The sequence below is a fragment of the Athene noctua genome, chromosome 4 (assembly GCF_965140245.1).
Source record: "Athene noctua chromosome 4, bAthNoc1.hap1.1, whole genome shotgun sequence".
Lineage (NCBI taxonomy): Eukaryota > Metazoa > Chordata > Aves > Strigiformes > Strigidae > Athene > Athene noctua.
The window spans coordinates 52,215,707-52,236,152 of NC_134040.1; the positions used below are offsets into that span (position 1 = coordinate 52,215,707).

The 20,446-nt window shown below is 40.4% G+C and overlaps 1 protein-coding gene across 1 annotated transcript in view; it reads left to right on the forward strand.

Moving 5' to 3' along the window:
* Positions 1-20,446, forward strand: part of CFAP299 (cilia and flagella associated protein 299) — a 224,212-nt gene that overhangs the window by 75,504 nt on the left and 128,262 nt on the right. The window contains exon 3 of the mRNA XM_074904445.1: positions 3,964-4,054. Within this exon, the coding sequence (XP_074760546.1) occupies positions 3,964-4,054 (91 nt within the window). The remainder of the gene's footprint in view (positions 1-3,963; positions 4,055-20,446) is intronic.

The following is a 20,446-nucleotide window of genomic DNA, read 5'->3' on the forward strand; positions in this document are numbered from 1 at the left end:
ACTCCGTTTACCACAACTCTCCGGGCCCAGTTGTCCAGCCAGTGTTTTACCCAGTGAAGCGTGCGATTGTCCAAACCTTGAGCAGCCAGTTTTGCCAGGAGAATGCTGTGGGAAACGGTGTCAAATGTCTTGCTAAAGTCAAGGTAAACAACATCCACAGCCTTTCCCTCATCCAATATGCAGGTCGCTCTGTTATAGAAGGAGATCAGGTTTGTCAGGCAGGACCTGCCTTTCATAAACCCATGCTGACTGGGCCTGAGCATCTGGTTGTCCCTCATGTGTTGTGTGATGGCACTCAGGATGAGCTGCTCCATCAGCTTCCCGGACACTGAAGTCAAGCTGACAGGCCTGTAATTTCCCGGATCATCCTTCCAACCCTTCTTATAGATGGGTGTCACATTGGCCAATTTCCAATCTGTCAGGACCTCCCCGGTCAGCCAGGACTGCTGGTAAATGATGGAAAGTGGTCTGGCGAGCACCCCAGCCAGCTCCTTCAGCACTCTCAGGTGTATCCCATCTGGTCCCATAGACTTGTGTGTGTCTGTGTGATGCAGCAGGTCACTGATTGTCTCCTGGATTGCAGGGGGGTTGTTCTCCCAGTCTCTGTATTCTGGCTGTGGAGGCTGGATTTCAATACAACTAACCTTGCTATTAAAGACTGAGGCAAAGAAGGCATTAAGCACCTCAGCCTTCTCCTCATCACTTGTTACCAAATTTCCTCCTGCATCTAGCAGGGGATGGAGACTCTCCCTGGACTTTCTTTTGCTACTGACATACTTATAGAAACTTTTTTTGTTATCCTTGATTGCAGAGGCCAAATTAATTTCCAGTTGGACTTTAGCCCTTCTGATTTCCACCCTGCATAGCCTCACAGCCTCTTTGTAATCACTGTGTGTGGCTAGCCCCTTCTTCCAAAGGCTGTAAACTCTCCTTTTCTCCCTGAGTTGCAGCCAAAGCTCCCTGTTCAGCCAGGGTGGTCTTCTCTGGCGTCGGCTTCTCTTAGAGCACCTGGGGACCGCCTGCTCCTGAGCCATTAACACTTCCTTCTTAATGAGCGCCCAGCCTTCCTGGGCCCCTATACCCTTCAGGACAGTCTCCCAGGGGATCCTTTCAAGCAGGTGCCTAAACAAGACAAAGTCAGCCCTTCTGAAGTCCAGGATGTCAGTCCTGCTTAGCTCTCTCCTGACCTCTCTAAGAATAGAGAACTCTATTATTTCATGATTGCTGTGCCCTAGTTGACCTCCAACCTCCACGTCGTCCACCAGCCCTTCTCTGTTCACAAAGAGGAGATCCAGCAGGGCACCTTCTCTGGTCGGTTCTCTCACCAGTTGTGTCAGGAAGTTGTCCCCCACACATTCTAGGAATCTCTGGGACTGGTCTCGTTCTGCCGTGTTGTATTTCCAGTAGATGTCTGGGAAGTTAAAGTCACCCACAAGAACAAGGGCAAGCTATCATGAGATTTCACCTAAGTGCCTATAATATATCTCGTCCATCTCTCTGTACTGGCTGGGTGGCCTATAGTAGACTCCTACTACAACATCTGTCCTGTTGGCCTTCCCCCCGATTCTAATGCAAAGACACTCCACCCTGTCTTCACTACACCTGTGCTCAAAGCAATCATAACAGTCCTTAACATACAGAGCCACCCCACCACCTCTCCTTCCCTGTCTGTCCCTCCTAAAGAGCTTGTAGCCATCAACTGGCACACTCCAGTCATGGGAGACATCCCACCATGTTTTTGTAATAGCAACAACATCGTAATTTTCCTGTTTAATCACAGCTACAAGCTCCTCCTGTTTGTTACCCATACTGTGTGCATTGGTATACATGCACTTCAGATGGGCTGATGTTTTGCCCCCTTCCCCCTTCAAATCTAGTTTAAAGCTCTGTCAATGAGCCCAGCTAACTCCTGCCCCAAAATCCCCTTCCCTCTCTGGGACAGGTGCATCTCATCTAATGTCAAAAGATCAGGTGCCCTGTATACCAACCCATGATTGAAGAATCCAAAGCCCTGATGGTAACACCAGTCTTAGAGCCACCCATTCATCTGCTGAATTCTCCTGTAATCTTCCTCATCCATCCCCCCAACCAAAGGGATGGAGGAGAGCACAATTTGTGCCCCTGACTCCTTAAGCAGTTTTCCCAAGGACCTAAAATCTCTCTTGATTACTTTAGGCCTTCCCCTGGTGATGTCATCACTACCTACCTGAAAAACCAGGAGAGGATAGTAATCTTTCAGTCTCACTAGGATAGGGAGTGTTGCTGTGAGGTCCTTGATGCAGGCCCCAGGGTGGCAGCAGACTTCCCTATGAAGCGGGTCTGGTCTGCATATGGGGCCTTTGACACCCCTTAGAGTGGAGTCACCCACTACAATGATTCTTCTGGGGTTCTTTTCAGAGCTGGTTTTAATACCTGGTCTGAAGTGACCTGGCCTTGGTGGACCTTGGTCGTCTTCATTTGTCTCATTTTCTTCCTCATTCTCTTCTTTGTTCAAAAATTCCAGGGCCACGAATCTATAGTGAAGGGGCACCACGGAGGGTGAGGGAGGTGGGGAAAGGATTTTCCTGCCTTCCCAAGCAGGGACCTGTTTCCAGCCTCCCGTGTCTCTTAGGGTCCTTCCTTCTGCCTGGTAGCAAGAGGATGAGGGATTACCTGCCATGTTTGGAGCTTCCATTAGCTCCTGTTGCTTCAGGGGTTCGAGGGTGTTACTCCACCAGTCAATTTCCCCTTCACACTCCCTAATACTTCTTAATCTCTCAACCTTTTCTTTGAGTTCCGCCACCAGGCTGAGCTCAGCTTTTCACTCAGTTTCAGGATATTGCCATACATGCCTATATTTAAAAACTTACCCAAAGGACTTTTTCAGGTTTTGTGGCACTCTTATTTGAAACTTGATACATTTGATAGATACACTTGATAGAAAGGTTTTTATTGATGCTGTATTCTGTTTACTTATATTGACAAATGCTACTGCTTATTATTGAAATAACCCCACAGAGGTAGGGAGGGATATAATAATCCTTCCCCTTTTGAGTAGATCTGTGCTCCACTCAGAGGCACCGTTTCGCCTTGGGTTGCCCGAGAGCTCTTTCCAGTCAGTATTTGTTACTTTAGACATTAAAAGATGAAAAGTTCCCTGTGAAGCCACTTCAGTGCAGGATTTAGGAAGTCTCTGATTCCTTTTTGTGCTTGCAATGTACACTGGAGTGAGTGCAATGACCCCTACAGATAGAGAAGGGCTTTAGATTAGGCTAAGAGGTTTGTAGAAACCATTTTGAAGTATCACATTTTTGTTGAACGGTTTGTCCCATATTCAGTGCTCTCGTCCATCTGACACGTGTTTTCTGTTCTTAATGACTGTTTGAATTCTAGCGCACTGTGTTCAAAGGCTAAGAAGTAATTTTTTTGTGCGTGGTATCCTTTCTTGTGTTTTTTGTTTTTTTTTTTTTTTTTTTTCTTTTTTTTTGCAAGTTTTTGTGGAGCAAAACTGGTCCTTCTTTTCATGCTTTGTACTTAAGGATAGAGAAGCTACACTGACCCTACCACACCAAGCAGTCTCTGTAGTGGTGCATTTGATTAGTTGTTGGCTTAAGAACGTGGTATTAAATCTGTGTAAGTTTATACTGGTACACTATGAAAATTTGATGTAAACATGACTTTGGCCATAATTCTGGAGATATAATATAAGTGCTTAGATTACTCTGGATATATAACTGAAAATGTGTGTTAGTAGAAGTCAGCTTTTGATAAACTAATATTATATTCTACATCTGCATTAGTGATGAATTTTGAAGACTAGTTTAAGGGTTTGAAAAGCAGAACAGGCAGTAGACAAATTAGCTACAATAGGGTGAGGACTGTTTCCTTATATTTACAGAACACTTAATCCAACAGTGAATCCAAAGTCTGTGGCAATAATTAATAGTAATAAGCATAACTTTTTTTTTTTTTTTTTTTCCCTAGGTCACTAGCAAGCGTAGGAAAAGAACTGAAAAATAACTTCTTGCAGGCCCTGGCAGAAAGGGAGGAAGCCAATCGTACTGGAAAAATTTCTGTGAGTACCCGTGAGATCACAATCATTTTATCAGCTTAAAAATTAGTCTGAATAGGAAAATGAGGTATTTTACAGGACAACTTCAGGTGGAACATTTGAAAAAGAGTATTTGATTTAGGAGAGATTTCTTGAAACCCATAAATTTGTTGATTTTTTCTTTTAAGTAAGCAAAGCATATGCAAACTCTGCCCAGAATTCTACAAGGGCAAGTCATGAGCTGAAGGATACAAGAGAAAAAACATCTAGTGAAGTGTATTTTGGTTTAATAAGAAGCTGGAGATTCCTGCCTTGCAAAATGCATTCCCATGTGTGCTTTAAGTAGAGAAAGATGCAGACTGATTGTTCGAGAATATATTTGATGCTCATGAACATTGGCACTATTGGAGTTTTCCTGCTTAGTTTTCATGGGGTGCTTGTTATAACATTGGGTCTAAAATAGTGTTATGAATATGGCCATATGCCTCCTGACTCCCCCAGCTTGTACATGGTAGCAAAGCTGTCTGGGTGCTGTGCTTGCCAGTGCTTTACTTGACCAGAATGATGCTGGCACAGGCCACTTAGGAATCTCTCCTGCTTTGTTACTCCACCACATTCATGTAGGTATGCTCAGGGAACAGTGTTGTGGAAGTTTAATTTGCCACTTGTAAATATAACTAGATTAATATCCTTCAGTTTAAAGGGAGAATGGTACTATGTCATTGGCTTTTTAATAGCTTTAGTTTTGCACAAAGAAGAGTTTGTGCCCATATGCAGTCCAAGGAGGGAGGTTTTGTTTTTTATGATTTAAGTTCAATCTGCTTCCATTTAAACTTTATAAGTCTACTGAAAATGAGCCCAGAATGGTCACCCTGGTCTTAGTGCTGTGTTTAGATACAATAGTCCTGTTTCTTGCCTTCTTTATGGGGCAGCAGGATCCTGGATTTCTCTGTTAGGTTGCCTCTCATGTTAAAGAAAAATAATAAAAGTGACTGCAAAGGCAGCTCATGGGCATTCTGGAAGTCAAAACTGATAGTGATCTTATTTCCTGGTTCTGCTTGCTTAGGAAGTTCATCAGGCATACAGCAGTGATTTTTTTGCTTTCCTTCAACTCTCCTAACTGGAGTAGAATCATAACTCCCCTCCATCCCATAATTCTAGGGTTGATATTAATTCTTTTATGGCGGGCTAATTAATCTCCAGAATTTGCAGAGGAAATGCTGCCTGAAATGTGGTTCCACAACATATGTGAGCAAGTTTCCTCAGGAAGCTTCTAACACCTTGTGGTTTCAGCTGCCTGACAAATATTCTGGAAACTGTATACTTCTTGGGATATTTAGGGATTTCTGTGGGAGAAGTAGCACACAAAGTGTTAAATGTATGGCAGAAGTGAGATAGGGTGGAACAGTGCTGTGGTGGTTTAGCCTTGAAAATGGAAGCACTCTGCAATTGATTCCAGTATATTTACCATAATGTTTAAAAAAAAAAACAAAAACAAAACAAAATGGCAAAAAAGGCGCAGATCCTAATCGTAACTTCCTATTGTAATTCTCTTTCTGGCTTTAGTTTTCAGACCATCCTGTAAAGGAAATGTAACGTTTTCATTTTACAGATGGGGGCACTACTGAGTTACGCAGAGCCCTTTCAGCGCAGAAAAGGGCTGTCGGTTTATACTGACAGATATTTCTGACTTTATGTAAAGGCAGCAGGGCTGAGCCCAGTACTTTGGACTGGCTGAGACCTCCCTACGGATTCATTCCAGTCCCTTCACGGTGCTGACCGGTGCTGTGTACATCTGTGGGTGAGAAATGAAATGTGCTTCTCTGTTACCATTGAGGGCCTAAGGAGGGCACTAGAAAGAGTTGAGGTCAGTAGTAGGCTTCTCAGTCTTGTGGACACAGTGCAGTAGCATTCACTGAACACTGAAACTGGGTCCAGTGAAGTCTGGGGAACTCCTGGAAGCTTCTGCTAGAGAATCCCCTCCTTGGGTAAAATCAAACCTGAGAAACCTGGACAGAAAAAAGGTAGAATAGGTTCATATGCTTAAAAATGATTTTTTTTTTTTTTTTTTTTTTTCCCCCCCCCCCAACTCCTTGGATTTACTAAACCAAAAGAGTTTTGGGGGTGATTTTGTTGTTGTTGTTGTTGTTTGTTTGTTTTCTTTTTCTGATGCTCTGAGGCATGTGTTTATGTGTTGGAACTAGTTTGATCCCCCTCTCTGCCCTTGTGCTGTGTATTCTTATTCTGCTGTCACAGGGGATGTTGAAACAACAGACTGGAGCCACCACAGCTGTCGTAGGCAGAGCTTGGATTCAGAAAACACTAGTAAGGTTTTAGCACTCTGCTTAGCAGGTTACACGTGGGGTTCTGAAAAATGAAGGCAGATAAATTATGGGCTAGCCTTTAAAATTAAAATAAAAAATAAAGAGTAAGCATGAGGTCCAAATGAAGACAGCTGGTCTCAGTTTCCAAGTTCCCAGGCCTCCTGCAGTGATCCATTTTCTAGGCCTCCAAAACAGCCTCTGGTTATGTATCAAAAGTTTTTGGAACAGTATTATTACAAGCTATTCAGTACATACCTAGATATAATGAAGTATATCGTGTGCAATTTCAGTCTCAACTCTGCAGTTTGCTGGTTTACAGGAGACCCCATAATGTTTTCTTAATACACTTCAATGTGGGAATGCATTTCAAATAGTGATTCAGAACATAAACCTGTTGGCTGCAATCATAAATGCACACAAAAGACATTTTTGTTTTTTACTATTGTGTACCTAATAAACCAACAGAGAGAAAGTATTCCCTTACGAGATCATGTTTGCCTCTTTTTTTTTTTTTTTTTTTTTTTTTTTAAAAATCTTGACAGTGCCACCTGTATTATTAGTAGGGCTGTAGACGATACTGTATGTTTTTAGGGGTAGCACTTGGGCTCTGAGACCATGTATGCTGTTTGCTGAGGAGAGCAGCCTACTCGAAGAAAACATTGCCTCTCTGGAAAGCTGGAACTGCTGCCAAAAAATGCTTACATTGCAGGATGCCGTCTGTGCTTAGTGAGAGAGACACTTGTGTGGTTTCTGCGCTTCTCCGTTCAGTCTGTGATATCTAGAACTTGATCCTCCTTTTCTGATGAAGGCAGTGCAAGCTGTGGACTTGCTTCCAATTCATGCAAGTTGGATGAATGACAGACGCAGCAGGAGTCATCATATGACTTCCCATCCTCCTTTGAATGGCACCATGTGACAATAGCAATTTAGGTCTCTCCGAGCCAATAAGCAATTTAGTTAAGTCCTTGGGATTCCTTACAAAAGGAAGACTAGCTTCTCTCAGTCCATCCACATAAGGCTATATAAGGCTTTGTGGACCACCTCAAAAATCACTGCACACATGTGACGTCATTGTCAGGATGATATTATCTGCCATTGTGGTCCTCAGTGCAGCAGGAGTTAATGCTACTTGATGGGGTTGCTTGCTCTAGAACTTCAGGGTTATTGCAGAAATGGGAGATGAAAAAGGATCTAAGAAAACTTTACAGAAGCTGAATGAGTGTGATCTTGCTTTTTGTAATGCTTACTTTGCTCTAGCATCGTTCACAGCAAGGCTTGGCCCTTTATTTAAGGATTAGCAGCAGTTCTGCATGTCACAGTGACAGGGATATTACATCTAGGAGATGTTGTGAACAGTGTCAGTGCTCTCACCTGATGCCAGTGGAAGCTCTGTTGGTATGTCTGGACCCTTAGAAATCAACTTCTGCCACAAAGATGATTTTCTGTTTGTCCTTTCTGGATATACAGCCAGCCTATCCTATTTTTACAAAAAACACCACCAACAAGAACTAAAAACCTGAAACATGCCAAACAAAAAACCACCACCCAACACCAAAAAACAGAAAATCAGAGCAAAATCAATCAAACAAAAACCAACAAAAAAACCTAGCCCAAAAAAAGCAGGGTAAAATGTCTCCTTCTTTTCTTATATAGAGTGGGAGGAGGAGGATTAAAAACCATCCAGTCTCAGAATCTGCACTTTACTATACCTGGAGAAAAAAAAAAAAATCTCTCTCAGCTGTGCTTGGTCACTCTGTGTGGCTTTATTAGCTGTGATTGCTATTTTCTCTCCATTTCATATAGGCTTTTGCAGGTCATCCATATGTCAAGTTGATCTGGGAGGTTAATTTTCTAAAATGAACCTGGCATGACAGAAGTGTTGCATATATTTGCTTATTAACCAGTTCCATTCAAAAACTTGATCCAGAAACATTTATGTGAGAAATAAGGTGTATGAGGTGTAAAATAGTTTTAAAAAATGAGTGGGGGCTTTAGGGTAAGATAACAGCAGGCTACTGATGGAATTTGGCAGTACTGGTGAATTCTTTATGCTCTCATAAATAAGAATTCACCTGTAATCCAATGCAAGTCTTATGATCAGATGAACTCAGCAGGCAGACAGGTCTCAACTTCTTTACACAGGTGTATGTTTACCCTATCTAGCCCTCACCTATACTCTGGTATGCCTTAAGTATTACTTGTTTATTCAAGGTGATAAAGGGCTCTGTGGATATCATAGTTTGTATTTACAAAGGCCTTAGGAAATTATGCCATACTCAGGAACTCCTTTTTGTGTCCCAGAGAAAGTCTCTCGGTTACTGTGTGAATACCTTGAGGCTGATCTTTTGAGAGAGGCTTTGGGTGATGGGGTAGAGAGAAGATTACAGCTGCACAGATGTATCTGAAGACATAGGTACCCTGTAAAATTGGATTTGGATTTCATGACGAATGGAACAGGATACTGTCAAATTCTTGTGGGTGTCAGTGCCAGCATCAAAAGTGTTTAGACGCTTCAAAGAATTAGGTGGAGTCTGCTGATGGAAATTAGGGATGTGAGTAAGCTAAGGGTTCATCATTGCTCCACTGATTGGGGGGGGGGGGGGGGAGGGGGGAAGGGTTTCCACAAACACAACACAAAGAGAACAAAGCAGCTGATGTTCCTGTTCTCAGTTGTGTGAGAGCTACAACCAGCACATCAGATGAAATCCATGCCTAGTAGAACAGAACTTGTTTAGATTTTTCTACACTTAGTATTGGCTGTGAAAGCAGTTAGATGGCTGGGCCTTTTTGCCTTTGAAATGTGTGTTATTGAAACTGTATAAAAGCACTGGTTACAGCTTGTTCCTTTAGAAACATTCAAAGCAACCACTGTAGCTGACTTGAAAATCTTGTGAATTAAGCGCTTTATAATATCCCTCTTTCCTGTGTTGAAAACTCACTGAAGCATGAGATTGTGTTGTATATGACCCATAATATTGTGCTGACATGATCTTTTTTCCCCCTTTACTTTTTCCTAATATCTATGATGGGTTGCCTCTCAAGAAAAAGAGTGTATTCTAGAAATGTTTATTTCTCTTTCAATCAAACCATTTTAGTCTAGATATTAGGAAGCATTGCTTTACAGAAGGGGTTGTTGGGCGTTGGAATGGGCTGCCCAGGGAGGTGGTGGAGTCCCCATCCCTGGAGGTGTTTAAGAGTCGGGTCGACATAGAGCTGAGGATGTAGTTGGGAACTGTCAGTGCTAGGTTAACGGTTGGACTAGATGATCTAGGTCCTTTCCAACCTAGTTGATTCTGTGATTCTGTGAACCCATGTTTGTTCAGTAAATCACTAAGGAAATTGCATGAGTCATGCAGGTAATCATAACTTATTTGTTTGAAATTAACTTCTGATGTTGAAATACAAAATATATATCAAACTTGATGTCATTGGGTAGGATGAAAGAAATGAAACCATGTTTCCTGGACATAGATGTAATCTTTTTATTTCATCTCTTGAGGTCTTAGTATGCATTTCTTTCCAGTTAAAAGGGGATAGGGATGTGTGGAAATCCTGTTACTTGTTGAGACTTTTTGTGCAGATGACAAACAGAACCTTTTTTCCTCATATTTTATCTCCAGAAACATAGGCATGATTGCTACTGTTCCTGTACTATGCATTGATGCATGTTTGGCAACAGTGTAATTGAGTATAAAAGCACTTGGAGTGCTTGGAAACGAGGTTGTTGGATCCAGAATCCTCTGAACCTCAAAAACAGCTGGTTGTATGTTTATGGTGTAAATGTTAGTGTAAAATGTACAGTTTTATTTCTATTATTTATCGTGTAGGATCATGAAGTACTGCCAACAGAATGGAGAAAAAGCAAGCGAAGAATGTTACTTAAAATGTTAACAGCACACTAAGGCAGCTCTTAAGTTCAGTATGATGGTTTTTGTGTGTTTATCAAATCTGTTCTGGAAGTATCATGGAAAAATCATTCTAGTTTAATTGTAATGTGTAAGAGGTAGATTATTTCAAGTGCCTAAAAATTGCATGGTTAGATACTGTGTGTGTTTTCTGTCAGAAGGCTTCAAAACTAATACTTTGTGTAGAACAGCACATGGAAAAAGAGGAGAAATACAGAGCATCTTTTATTTCTTCATCCTTTTCTGTAATTTACCGAAAGTGAAGCAAAAGTCAGGAGAGTTGAGTGCATTTTATAGAATACATAAATTGTATCATTTTAGTGACATAACAGCTGTGAGTAATTACAAACTACTTGTGCTGTGGCAAATGGTCATGTTTCAGATCAGCTGACAGCAAGGTGGGGGCGTATTATTTGAATAGTTTTGGCTGTCATCAGAAGACCTTAAGGTTCACTTAGAATTCTGATCAGAAGTCATAATTTTATTAACTACTATTGATTCAAGACCGATTAAGCTCCCTATAAAGACCTTTTATTTGTCACAGCAGGAGTTTTGGTACCTTATAAAGACAGCTTGAGAGGTATTGATGAGTGATTGCATACATGTATGTGACACTGTCTACATTAGCATTTGTGTCGGGAGGAGGAGAGTGATTTTGAAACAATTCTCTCAGTGAACCCCATTTACCACACATTGGTCTTGCATCACAGAGCAATCTTGGAATCCACTTATTGGCTTTAATTGGAAAAAGAAAAAGAGACGTTAAATGAGAAGCTCAGCTCCAGGGGCGGCAGCATCTTACAGATAGCTAGTTCTTTGTATCGGACTAGTGCTACTGTGATGTAAAGATCCCAAAATGTGTACATTGTGGGGACACAGCGTTTCTGGCTCTAAATGTTTCATTCCTGAAGTCCTGCTCTTCATGTTGCATGATTGTCCAGTGCAAATATAGCCTGAGGTCTTTCCTGAATAGTACCTACATGAGCATCAAATTTTTGCTTTTTAGTAGATCTCTTAAATACAGCCAACTCAGTAAAGAATACTAATCTTCGTGGGGATATAGATCGTGTTACAAGTGCAATTATAGATAGAGCAAATATAGGTTGCAGTTCAACTCACTGTATTTGTGACGGTAGGATGTGTTAAATGCTAGCACGTCCATTGTGGTTTGTCAGCTTGAAGAAATAAAATTCTCAATAGGAAGCGAACACCTCGAAGTGCATAATGCTTTGCTGAATCACCAAAGAACATAACTAAAACACAGACAAATGTGCTGTTACAGACTATAAATAAAACCAAACCTACTATTTTGTTTTTCTAAAGTACTCATACTTAGACAACTCAGAAGATTGATTCTCAATGTCAGGGTACTTGCGTGCATGTAATGTAACAACTCATATTAGAAATATTTCTAAAGACTTTCTTTGGTTTATCCAAGAATGTCGGAGTTGTGTGCATAAGTTGTTGGTGGGGATGAATTTGTCATGTGTTCATTCACATTCTTAAATTGTGAGTTAAAAAAAAAAAGAAAGGAGGGATAAGAATGTAAATATAAACGACTATATAAATGCTTTAGCTAGAATATACATGTTTTTAGACTCTACATACTTCGGTGAAATCACTGACTAAAATACATGAGGGGGAAGAAGAAAAGAGCTAAATGTCTTTCTTACTGAACAGAAGAAGAATGTTTGTTTTTCAGTCTGGAAGCAGACTCTTGTGGGACTCAGACTTTAAGTGATTGAAAATAAGTATTGATGAATTTAGGGACAGGGCCTTCCCTCTAGCAAAAACATCAAGAATTGGAGGGTTCAAGTAGTGTTACTGGAGTTTGTTGTAAGATGTCCTCAAGGCATGTAGAAAATAAGCCCAGCTGTGTCATGTATTGTGTTGGCTGTCTCCAGATGGGGAATGGCTGTCTGTAATTTCCTCTTTCCATGGAAAAGGCAGTTGAGCTGCTCTTACCCTTTCTAGGAAAAGCATCAGAGCCTGGAGGCAGCACCTTCCTGAGGGATGCCTTTAGGGTCTCCCTCCTCCAACTGACTGGGTGTTTTGGACTTTCTCATTTTATTCCCTGGAGTTTATTTTGTCTTCTGAAAGCTCAGGTGGCTGTGCGGTGGTTCAAATGTGTGATTCACACTCCATGTTGATCCCAGGGTTTACTCATACTTAGGGCTTGGAGTGATTTTGGCAAGCATGTGATAACTGTGGAGTGAAAACCCTGATTTGACAGCAGGACAACTCTAACTTCTTCCCACAGTGAGGAATGGTAGTGTGGCTGCCACGGGATGAACCACTGCAGTTTTCTGTCTCGTATACTTAAATGTTCTTTAAGTGGCTAGTCTATGTTCTTTTTAAAGCTAAGTTTCTTGGTCTCTGACATTGGCTTGTTCACAAATTTGTTTCTGCAACCTGAATTTGCTTTCTGCGGTAGCCCTTTGCTTAAGTATTCTGAGAAAAAAGCTACATTTAAAGTTAGAAAATATCAGTTTGAAAACTTTTAATCCAGATTGTAAAACGGCGAGTTTACCTTAAATATATGTGTTTGTTTTCTGTGATATTTTTCTGTAGGATCACTGTACAAAGCAGAGAACATGTGCTAGCTGACTGCTCACATCTGTTGATACAGTGTTTTGTCTGCTTGGAAATGGAGGTTGAAGTCATGCCTCTGCAGAAATTAGTGACTGTTTTGACACCATTGAGCTAAATGCAGTCAGAACCTCATCTCCTTGCATGTGTACTACTAGTTATAACCTCCCTTGACACAGTGCTATTTTATGGAAAAAAAAAATCTTCAGTGTGCATAAGGACCTTGGCTTCCATACTGATTTTGGTATTTACTGCTGTCAGCTGGGTTCCTCTTGTATTGAACTGGAAGCTGAATTTGATCTTCAGTTTGCTTCATGTTCTCAGCAGTAGCTTTTTGCAGGTGTAAATGTAAGCCCGGTGGGTGTTACAACAGAAGTTAAAAACAGTTACACACAAGATCCCAACTGAAAGTTGGTACATATAATTCCAGAGATACTTCTTTATCATTCCTGGGCACGCATGAAATGAATCTTTGTGAATGCTTTTGTGAAACATGTTGTCAGTTCTCAGTAAAAAAGTAGTAATGTGATTTAACTGGAATTTTCTTAAGTAGTGTGCACATTTTAAGAGCCTTTCAGTGTTTGTTCTTAGGCATTGTGAGGGTTGGAACTTGATGATCTTTAAGGTCCCTTCCAACCCAAACCATCCTGTGATTCTGTGATCATATTTTAGGTTTTATGTGTTTTATAGCATGAGTTTAAAAACAAATAAGCAGTGTGGGTAAAAAGTTATCTGGGTAAGCTCAGTGAAATATGATGGTACTGATAGAAAAGTAGTAGTATTTTCAAAAACAATTTATTTTTTCTTTTTTTTGGGCCATTGACTTTTAAAAATCATTTGCCCACATGTGTTTATTAGTATTTTCAGTTCTTGAACCTTTATAATAGTAGTGTTTCTCTTTTCCTAGCTATAGAAAACAAAAACCCAACCATCTAGCTGCCGAACACAATGACTTTCACATTATAAATTACTACCTCTAAAGGAAGCAATGGAGAAAGGCAGAAAGAGCTGTTGCATGAAAGCTTTTAGTGGAAATGAATGAAATAAACAGCTATTCTGTCAACAGATCATTTAATTTGCTCAAATCAACTAATGGTCTGATAAGTGACACTCAGTGAAAACCAGCTGTAAGAAAAGACATTTAAAGCATTACTGAAAGAAGCATAAGAAGACAGCTGGTCTGACAACTAATGGGCTTTAAGGGGTTCAGTATGTTAGATTCAATATTCCTAAATATTTCTCCTCTTAGAGTTTGATGTTCTAGGCCACCTTGCCTGTTAATGTGAACAACTTTATAGCTGTACTTTGTACATGCTTGTGGACTGTTAGACATCACTGACAGCAGAGTTTGTTATGAGGGGAAATGACTGTTTTTCAAGGAAGCGATTCACTGTGATTGAATGCTTACTGAGAGCGCCACCTGGTACCATGACATTGAATCGACAAGTCATCAGATGGCATTACAGATTCTTGCCAAGTACCCAGTGACCTCCTAATTCAAACCATTACAGAACTAGTCAGTACAGCATATGATATATACTTTTTGAATTGTAGCGTAATAAATGACCCTATCACATGCATAAAGTATGTCTATAGATAATTTCTTGTAGCTCTAGAAAACAGTTGAGGTCAACCACGTGCATCAGTTGAAACCCTCAATGAATGATAAAGACAACCTACATTGGTTTTATATATCTCACAGAAACGTGAAATGTAGTAACACTGCAATATGGTGGGAGATGTTCCATTTCACGTGGAAATCACACTGATTAAGTTGAGATAGAATACGTTATAAATAATATATACCGACTGAGTTCTCAAATAAGTGCAACATGAGAGCACTCTGTTACACAGTAGCCGACTTTCCCACTTAGCCAAAATCTCAGTACAGAGAAGATTCCTGGCAGAGGGTATTCCAGTGTGGCAGAGCTGCTTTTCTAGCCAATTTGCTAACTCTGAAGGTTTTTCAACCCCTGAATAATTTGTAAGGAGTGTTTTCTAGCTAGCTGGCTATCTTCAAAGAGCTTTGGCCTGTCATTGTGCCTGTTTGGTTCTACTGCTCTTTTCTTTAAAGGAGGCTCTTGCCCCTGGGGCGGCTCTGAAGGTCGACTCACAAGATCAGGGAATGTGCATTAGGACAAAAGCCAGTCAGAGTGGGGCCACGGCATGTGCTGTCTTTTGATGAGGATGGCAAAGTATAGATAGCTGTTTTGTGAAGTCTACATTCTCTGGGTGTTTTTCTTGAAATGAAAACTCATACTAAGGCAGGCAATCCAGAAAATTCTCTCCAGCACGCAGGATGCTATTGTGTGCAAATGAAATGCTTTCCCTTCAATAACTGTAGGGAGTACCAAGTATGTATTTCAATAAGAGTGAAAAACCAACGGTGAGAGGGAGATCAGCATTTGTGGATATTTCGGAAGTTTATTTTAATCCATGTTTGTTTTGAAGCAAAATTTGTGTTGCTTGTAGATAAATAGTGCTATACTGGTATGTTAGATGTAAGCATCTTAAAAGTGGTTAAGTAATAAGTTTCATTCCAACTGTTTGAAATTTAGTTAAAGTGCAGTTCTTACTAGTCAGCAGAGCCTGTTCACCACTATGTAAGTTTGGAACAGCTCCCCTGGAGGGGAAAAAAGGGCAGAGGGAGAAGAGTACACTTTTCACGTCTTCAATCCAGTGTCTATCTGAGAAACAGTTTGCACTGCGAACAACAAAATCATAGAACTTCATAGTGTAATGAGCTATCTGGGAGAGAACGATGAGAAACGTAATCATTTACAGATCAATTTCCAAGGGAAGCTGATCTAAATTTCAACAGATAGCACTTGTAAATCTGTACCTGTCTATTTGTACTTTAAATAGCATTGCAGAACACAAACAGTAAGCTCATAATGACTTTTGAACAGCATCCTGTAAGTAAGGAGAAGGGATGCATTTTTCCCTTTAAAAGACAGAGAAAATTATTTTGCATCATGCTGTAAGCACTTTATAGCAGTGCAGGGAATGAACTTCTCTTCAGACATGTTGATCATGGGGTCACTATGTTACTGCAGTGCTCCACTAATGGCTCTTGACAGCATATAAGAAACTCTACCCTACTTTGCTTTCACAGACCCTGTAGGTTATTTCTTCAATAGATGTAGCCCTCTCATGCTTAATTGCTTTATTATTGTCTATTTTTTATGTTGTTCAGTCAGCATTGTTGCTCTAATAAACTTTTTCAGTTTGGCCATCCTGGATCATAAACTTCAGTGTACAAAAACAAACACTTAAGTCAGATCTGCCTTACTGAAATTCTTCTAAGCATGTGTCGACATATGTACTCCTAACAACCATGTAGGTATCCTATAAATGCCAAATAAAACAATATAAGAGCAGTTAGATTGTTAACCTAGAATGCACTAAAATACTAAAGGTAAAACAGTCCTCCTCTCTCCTTCTTGGCTGGAAAACAAGGCAGAGAGAACCAGATATCAGAGTTGAATGTTTTTCTTGCGTAATATACCTATTTTAAATTTTTAATAAATTACCTATTTTTCATATCACTGCAACCAGAATGGTCACAATTTGCACTGTAAAAATGCTGTTAACTCGTGTTCCGATGAGTCTCATGTCTAATGGGATTTCTCCAGAAGATTGAAAAAACAGCCTAGAAGCTGATATGCGCAAATGTCTCCAGCAAAGGTTCTTGTTGTGATAACCTACAGCAGTGAGGTGCTATCTGTGATGTAAGTTTACAGCGGTGGATAATCAAATAAACAACAGCAATTAAAAAACATAATCTAAACTAATGGAGGTAATTGTTCTGTTATTCAGGAATAGAAAAAAGTAGTAGTTCATGTTCTGTAGGTCACAGTGATTTTGTTGTTTAACAGCAAGTAGAGCTCTAAGGAGTACTTGGTTATATCCCATGTTCAGGGAGTGTGAGCCTGATGCTGTGAACCTTTTGTCTTTCCTCTAGAAAATTGCCTTCCCCCTGCCTTTTTTTTTTTTTTTTTTCTGATCAGTCCCTGGGCGCTCTCAGTGATGACCATGAGATGCTCCAGCTCTTGTGCTTTGTCTGATAGGGAAGGGTGAACACATGGTCTATATTGGGTAGCTTTTCTGCTTTCCCTCTCCTGCCCTTGCACCTTACTATTACCTGATACACTGGTTCTTCCTCCCTCCAGGTTACCCCCTTGGTCCTTTTCTCCCATCCTTTTACTGACCCAGGCTGCCTTCAGTTCCAGAGTGGAAACCTGCCCATCTACCCTTGATTTCTGCCCTTCCCTTCAAATTGGGTATTGACTTTGCTGTGAGGTAGCTGTATAATATCTAGTGTGGCAGGGCCTTGGAAAGAGCTGACTGTCGTTACTATACTAACAATAGTTAATAACATTTATAAGTCTGTATTTGTGGACAGTTTAATTTTGGTGCTATAGAAGTTGGTTGTGAAATTGTTACTGACCACAGTGGGAGCTGGGTTATGCTTGTTAGCATCAGATGAGTTAAAAAGAATTGTTTAATAGTAGTTATTGATGCCGCTGTGAGGGGGGCATGCTGTTGCTGTGGAGTCCTGTGGACATGCACCTTGTAGTGTTTATAAATGCCCCAATGTAGTGTTTATAAATGCCCCAATGTGTTCTAGGAGCCATATGAAGGCAGATGAAAAGGATTTTGATCAGATCCTTTCAGAGAATGTTATAAATCAGTATGACTCCTTAGCCAAAGGGAAAACCACATGATAGCATCCCTGAGACCGTGGATGTTATTTTTGTCCATTTTTTTTTCCATCCTCATTCAGCAGTTTGAGGCTTTCGTTTCCCTTTTAAGCAACGGCCTTTCAAGCAGGGGTGAAATTACATATGTCAGTAATGCGTGTTCTTGTTAGTCCATCAGTCTGTCATTTCTACAAAAGGAATTACATGGTGATATGCCCTGCCATACAAACCAGCCAACACTCTCACTTTCTTTTGAGCTAAGTTCAATATCTTCTTTTTTGTTATCTATGGTAAACATGAGACATGTCACCCATATTGAAAGACCAGTTAGCAGTGATGCATGCATCCTGTGTAATCAGGTGTACAGTAATATCTAATCCCTCTGCCAGTGCTTGAAAATAAAGACTAAATTTTGCATCTGAATCTCTCCCATGCTATTAGATGTGATTTTAGGCACAAACAAAGCTACACTATTCCTCTGAGACCCAGACTGTTCTATGCATATGTAAAACTCTTAAGTGTTCTCCTGTTGAAGAGTGTGTGATGGAGACACTTAGATGTTTAGACTTTCTTTTTCATATATTGCACTGATTGCCTAGGAGCATTCCTGCCAAGGGTTTGGCTTTGTTCTTAATGCAGGCTGGGAATATTTACAGCTTTTTTCCTGGATGACTTGAGAGACAGTAGCTGTTGTACTCTACTGAATTTTTAACATGCATCTATTTAATAGAAAAGTTAGACTTTTTTGGAAGCATTTGCATCTTTTGACAGATTTCTCTGTTGTACCTCTATCATTTAATGTGTAAGAACATTTTAGTTGAAGATTCATAGTTTGGTCTATTAAAATATATATTTTCAGTAATGGAATTATTTTTAATCTGGGAAATACAAGCTAAATCTATAGAATTGTATAATAGAATCACAGAATATTTTTGGTTGGAGGGGACCTTTAAAGGTTGTCTAGTCCAGACCCACTGCAATGAGCAGGAACATCTTCTATAGCATTTCCTACAATCTTTCTGAACTATTTCTTACTGTGCATGATAACAAGATACATAAATCCCAGTGCTTGAGATGGGGGTTGTTAATTCCTCCTTCAAACTGGGTTTGCAAGAATGTTTAATTTGTTTAACTCTTTGCAGTACTCAACGTGCTTCTGAACTGGATGTGTGTGTTGTCTATGGGGTTATGTAGCAGAACTACATGGGTTGGCAATACCTAGGTGTTGTTGCTGTTCAGCTGTGTATTAGTTGGGTCAGAATCCTACCCACAGGTCATGGTGGAGAGGTCATAGGAAGCACTAGGAGGAACAATCCCCTTTTTTTTGACTGAGGTCTCTTGTTATAGTGTTTGTTCAGATTTGTTTCAACTTGAGCCAAAATAAATGGAGGTTTTGCTTCATGAAGAACATGCAGGTAGCCATAAAGTAAATCCTAGCTTTCCAAGAGGAGTCAGCAGATATTATGCTGATTTCTTAAGTAGTGCACTGAAACTGAGATTGATTTCTGAGAACTTGAGAATGCATGGAAGATGGGGCCACAGTTTGTGTTTAAGAGGACCTAAGACAAAACCCAGAAAACTTAAAGCTTCTAAAGCATTAGAAAAATTAATTTTACAAGTCTAATAGATAACACATTACATAAGAGACTGCCAATTGAACTGAGCAAGAGATCTCAGATGTTTCAAGAAGAAATCTACCACAACAAAGGCTAATTGACATGAGAACGTTTGACTCTATTATTTCACTCAACTGCAATACCAGCTGAGAATTTGCCCCTTAGCATAGTTGGTTGTTGTCTTAGGTATACTCTGATAGCCTTGTGGTGCTGGTAACGTCGCACAAACAGGTGCACCTGAGCAGCCCCTGTTTTGTTAACACAGAGAACAAAGTTAATGCTTTACCAGGTGCAGTTCACACCTGTGCTGGGAGTCAGGAAGGTGGTCAAGGTTCAGAAGGAGCAGTGGGAGGGTGGCAGCCTGAGTGCCAGGCTCTGGCCAGAAGCCCTGCAGGGCCTGCTTTGGGCCATCTCCTTGTCTCCCCTCTCTGTCACCTGCCCGCCTGTGGGAGCACAGGTGTCTGGAGAATTCAGAGGCTTGTGTAGCCCCACTGTAAGTCTAAAATATACCACTCAGCTCTACAAGGACTGATCATGTCAAGCCTGTGTTGCTGGGAAGATGCAAACTGTGTCAGTTGGCACTGATGCATTCAGAGTATTTGTCCTGTTGTGAAATGTTTACTTTAATAAACTGAGCTGCCAAGAGAGAAAGGAGAACGCAGGAAACCTGATCTAAACTTACAGGTGTTTATAGACTTACCTATTGGATATCCAAGTGTATCACTGTTTGAGTCATGTTATATTGCTTTTAGGTTGGTTTACAAACCAGGCATGCATGAGGAGAATGTCACTAAATTTGCAGACCTGGCAAATGTATTTTCTAATCACCATTTTGGGAAATTCCTGGAAACATGTATTTGCAACGTGTTTTCTGAAAGAATATGTAGCATCTGTACTTAGAATAGAAGTAAATGTCAGCTGCTATGTAGTTGTTGTACATGGAAAGCAGACCAGGTGGGAGATTGATCACTGACACTCCTAATTAAAAAGGAGACACATATCCAGTAACTCTGAAGTAAACTAAATGCCTGGGTTGATAATCACCACTTCAGTTATCATGCAGGAATGTATTTGTTCCATTCTCCATAAATGAGTACTGATAACTTACGTTATTTTGCTCTTTTAATAAACATTTATGTATGTGGTTGACTAAAAGAGAGCAACATTGAGTTTTTTTCAATACTCTTTTCAACTTGTTAGCAAAATAAAGCAGAAGAAAGTACCTTGTGAAAATACTCATTTCCCTCTGAAACCTGTAGAGATGCTGCACTTCAAACCT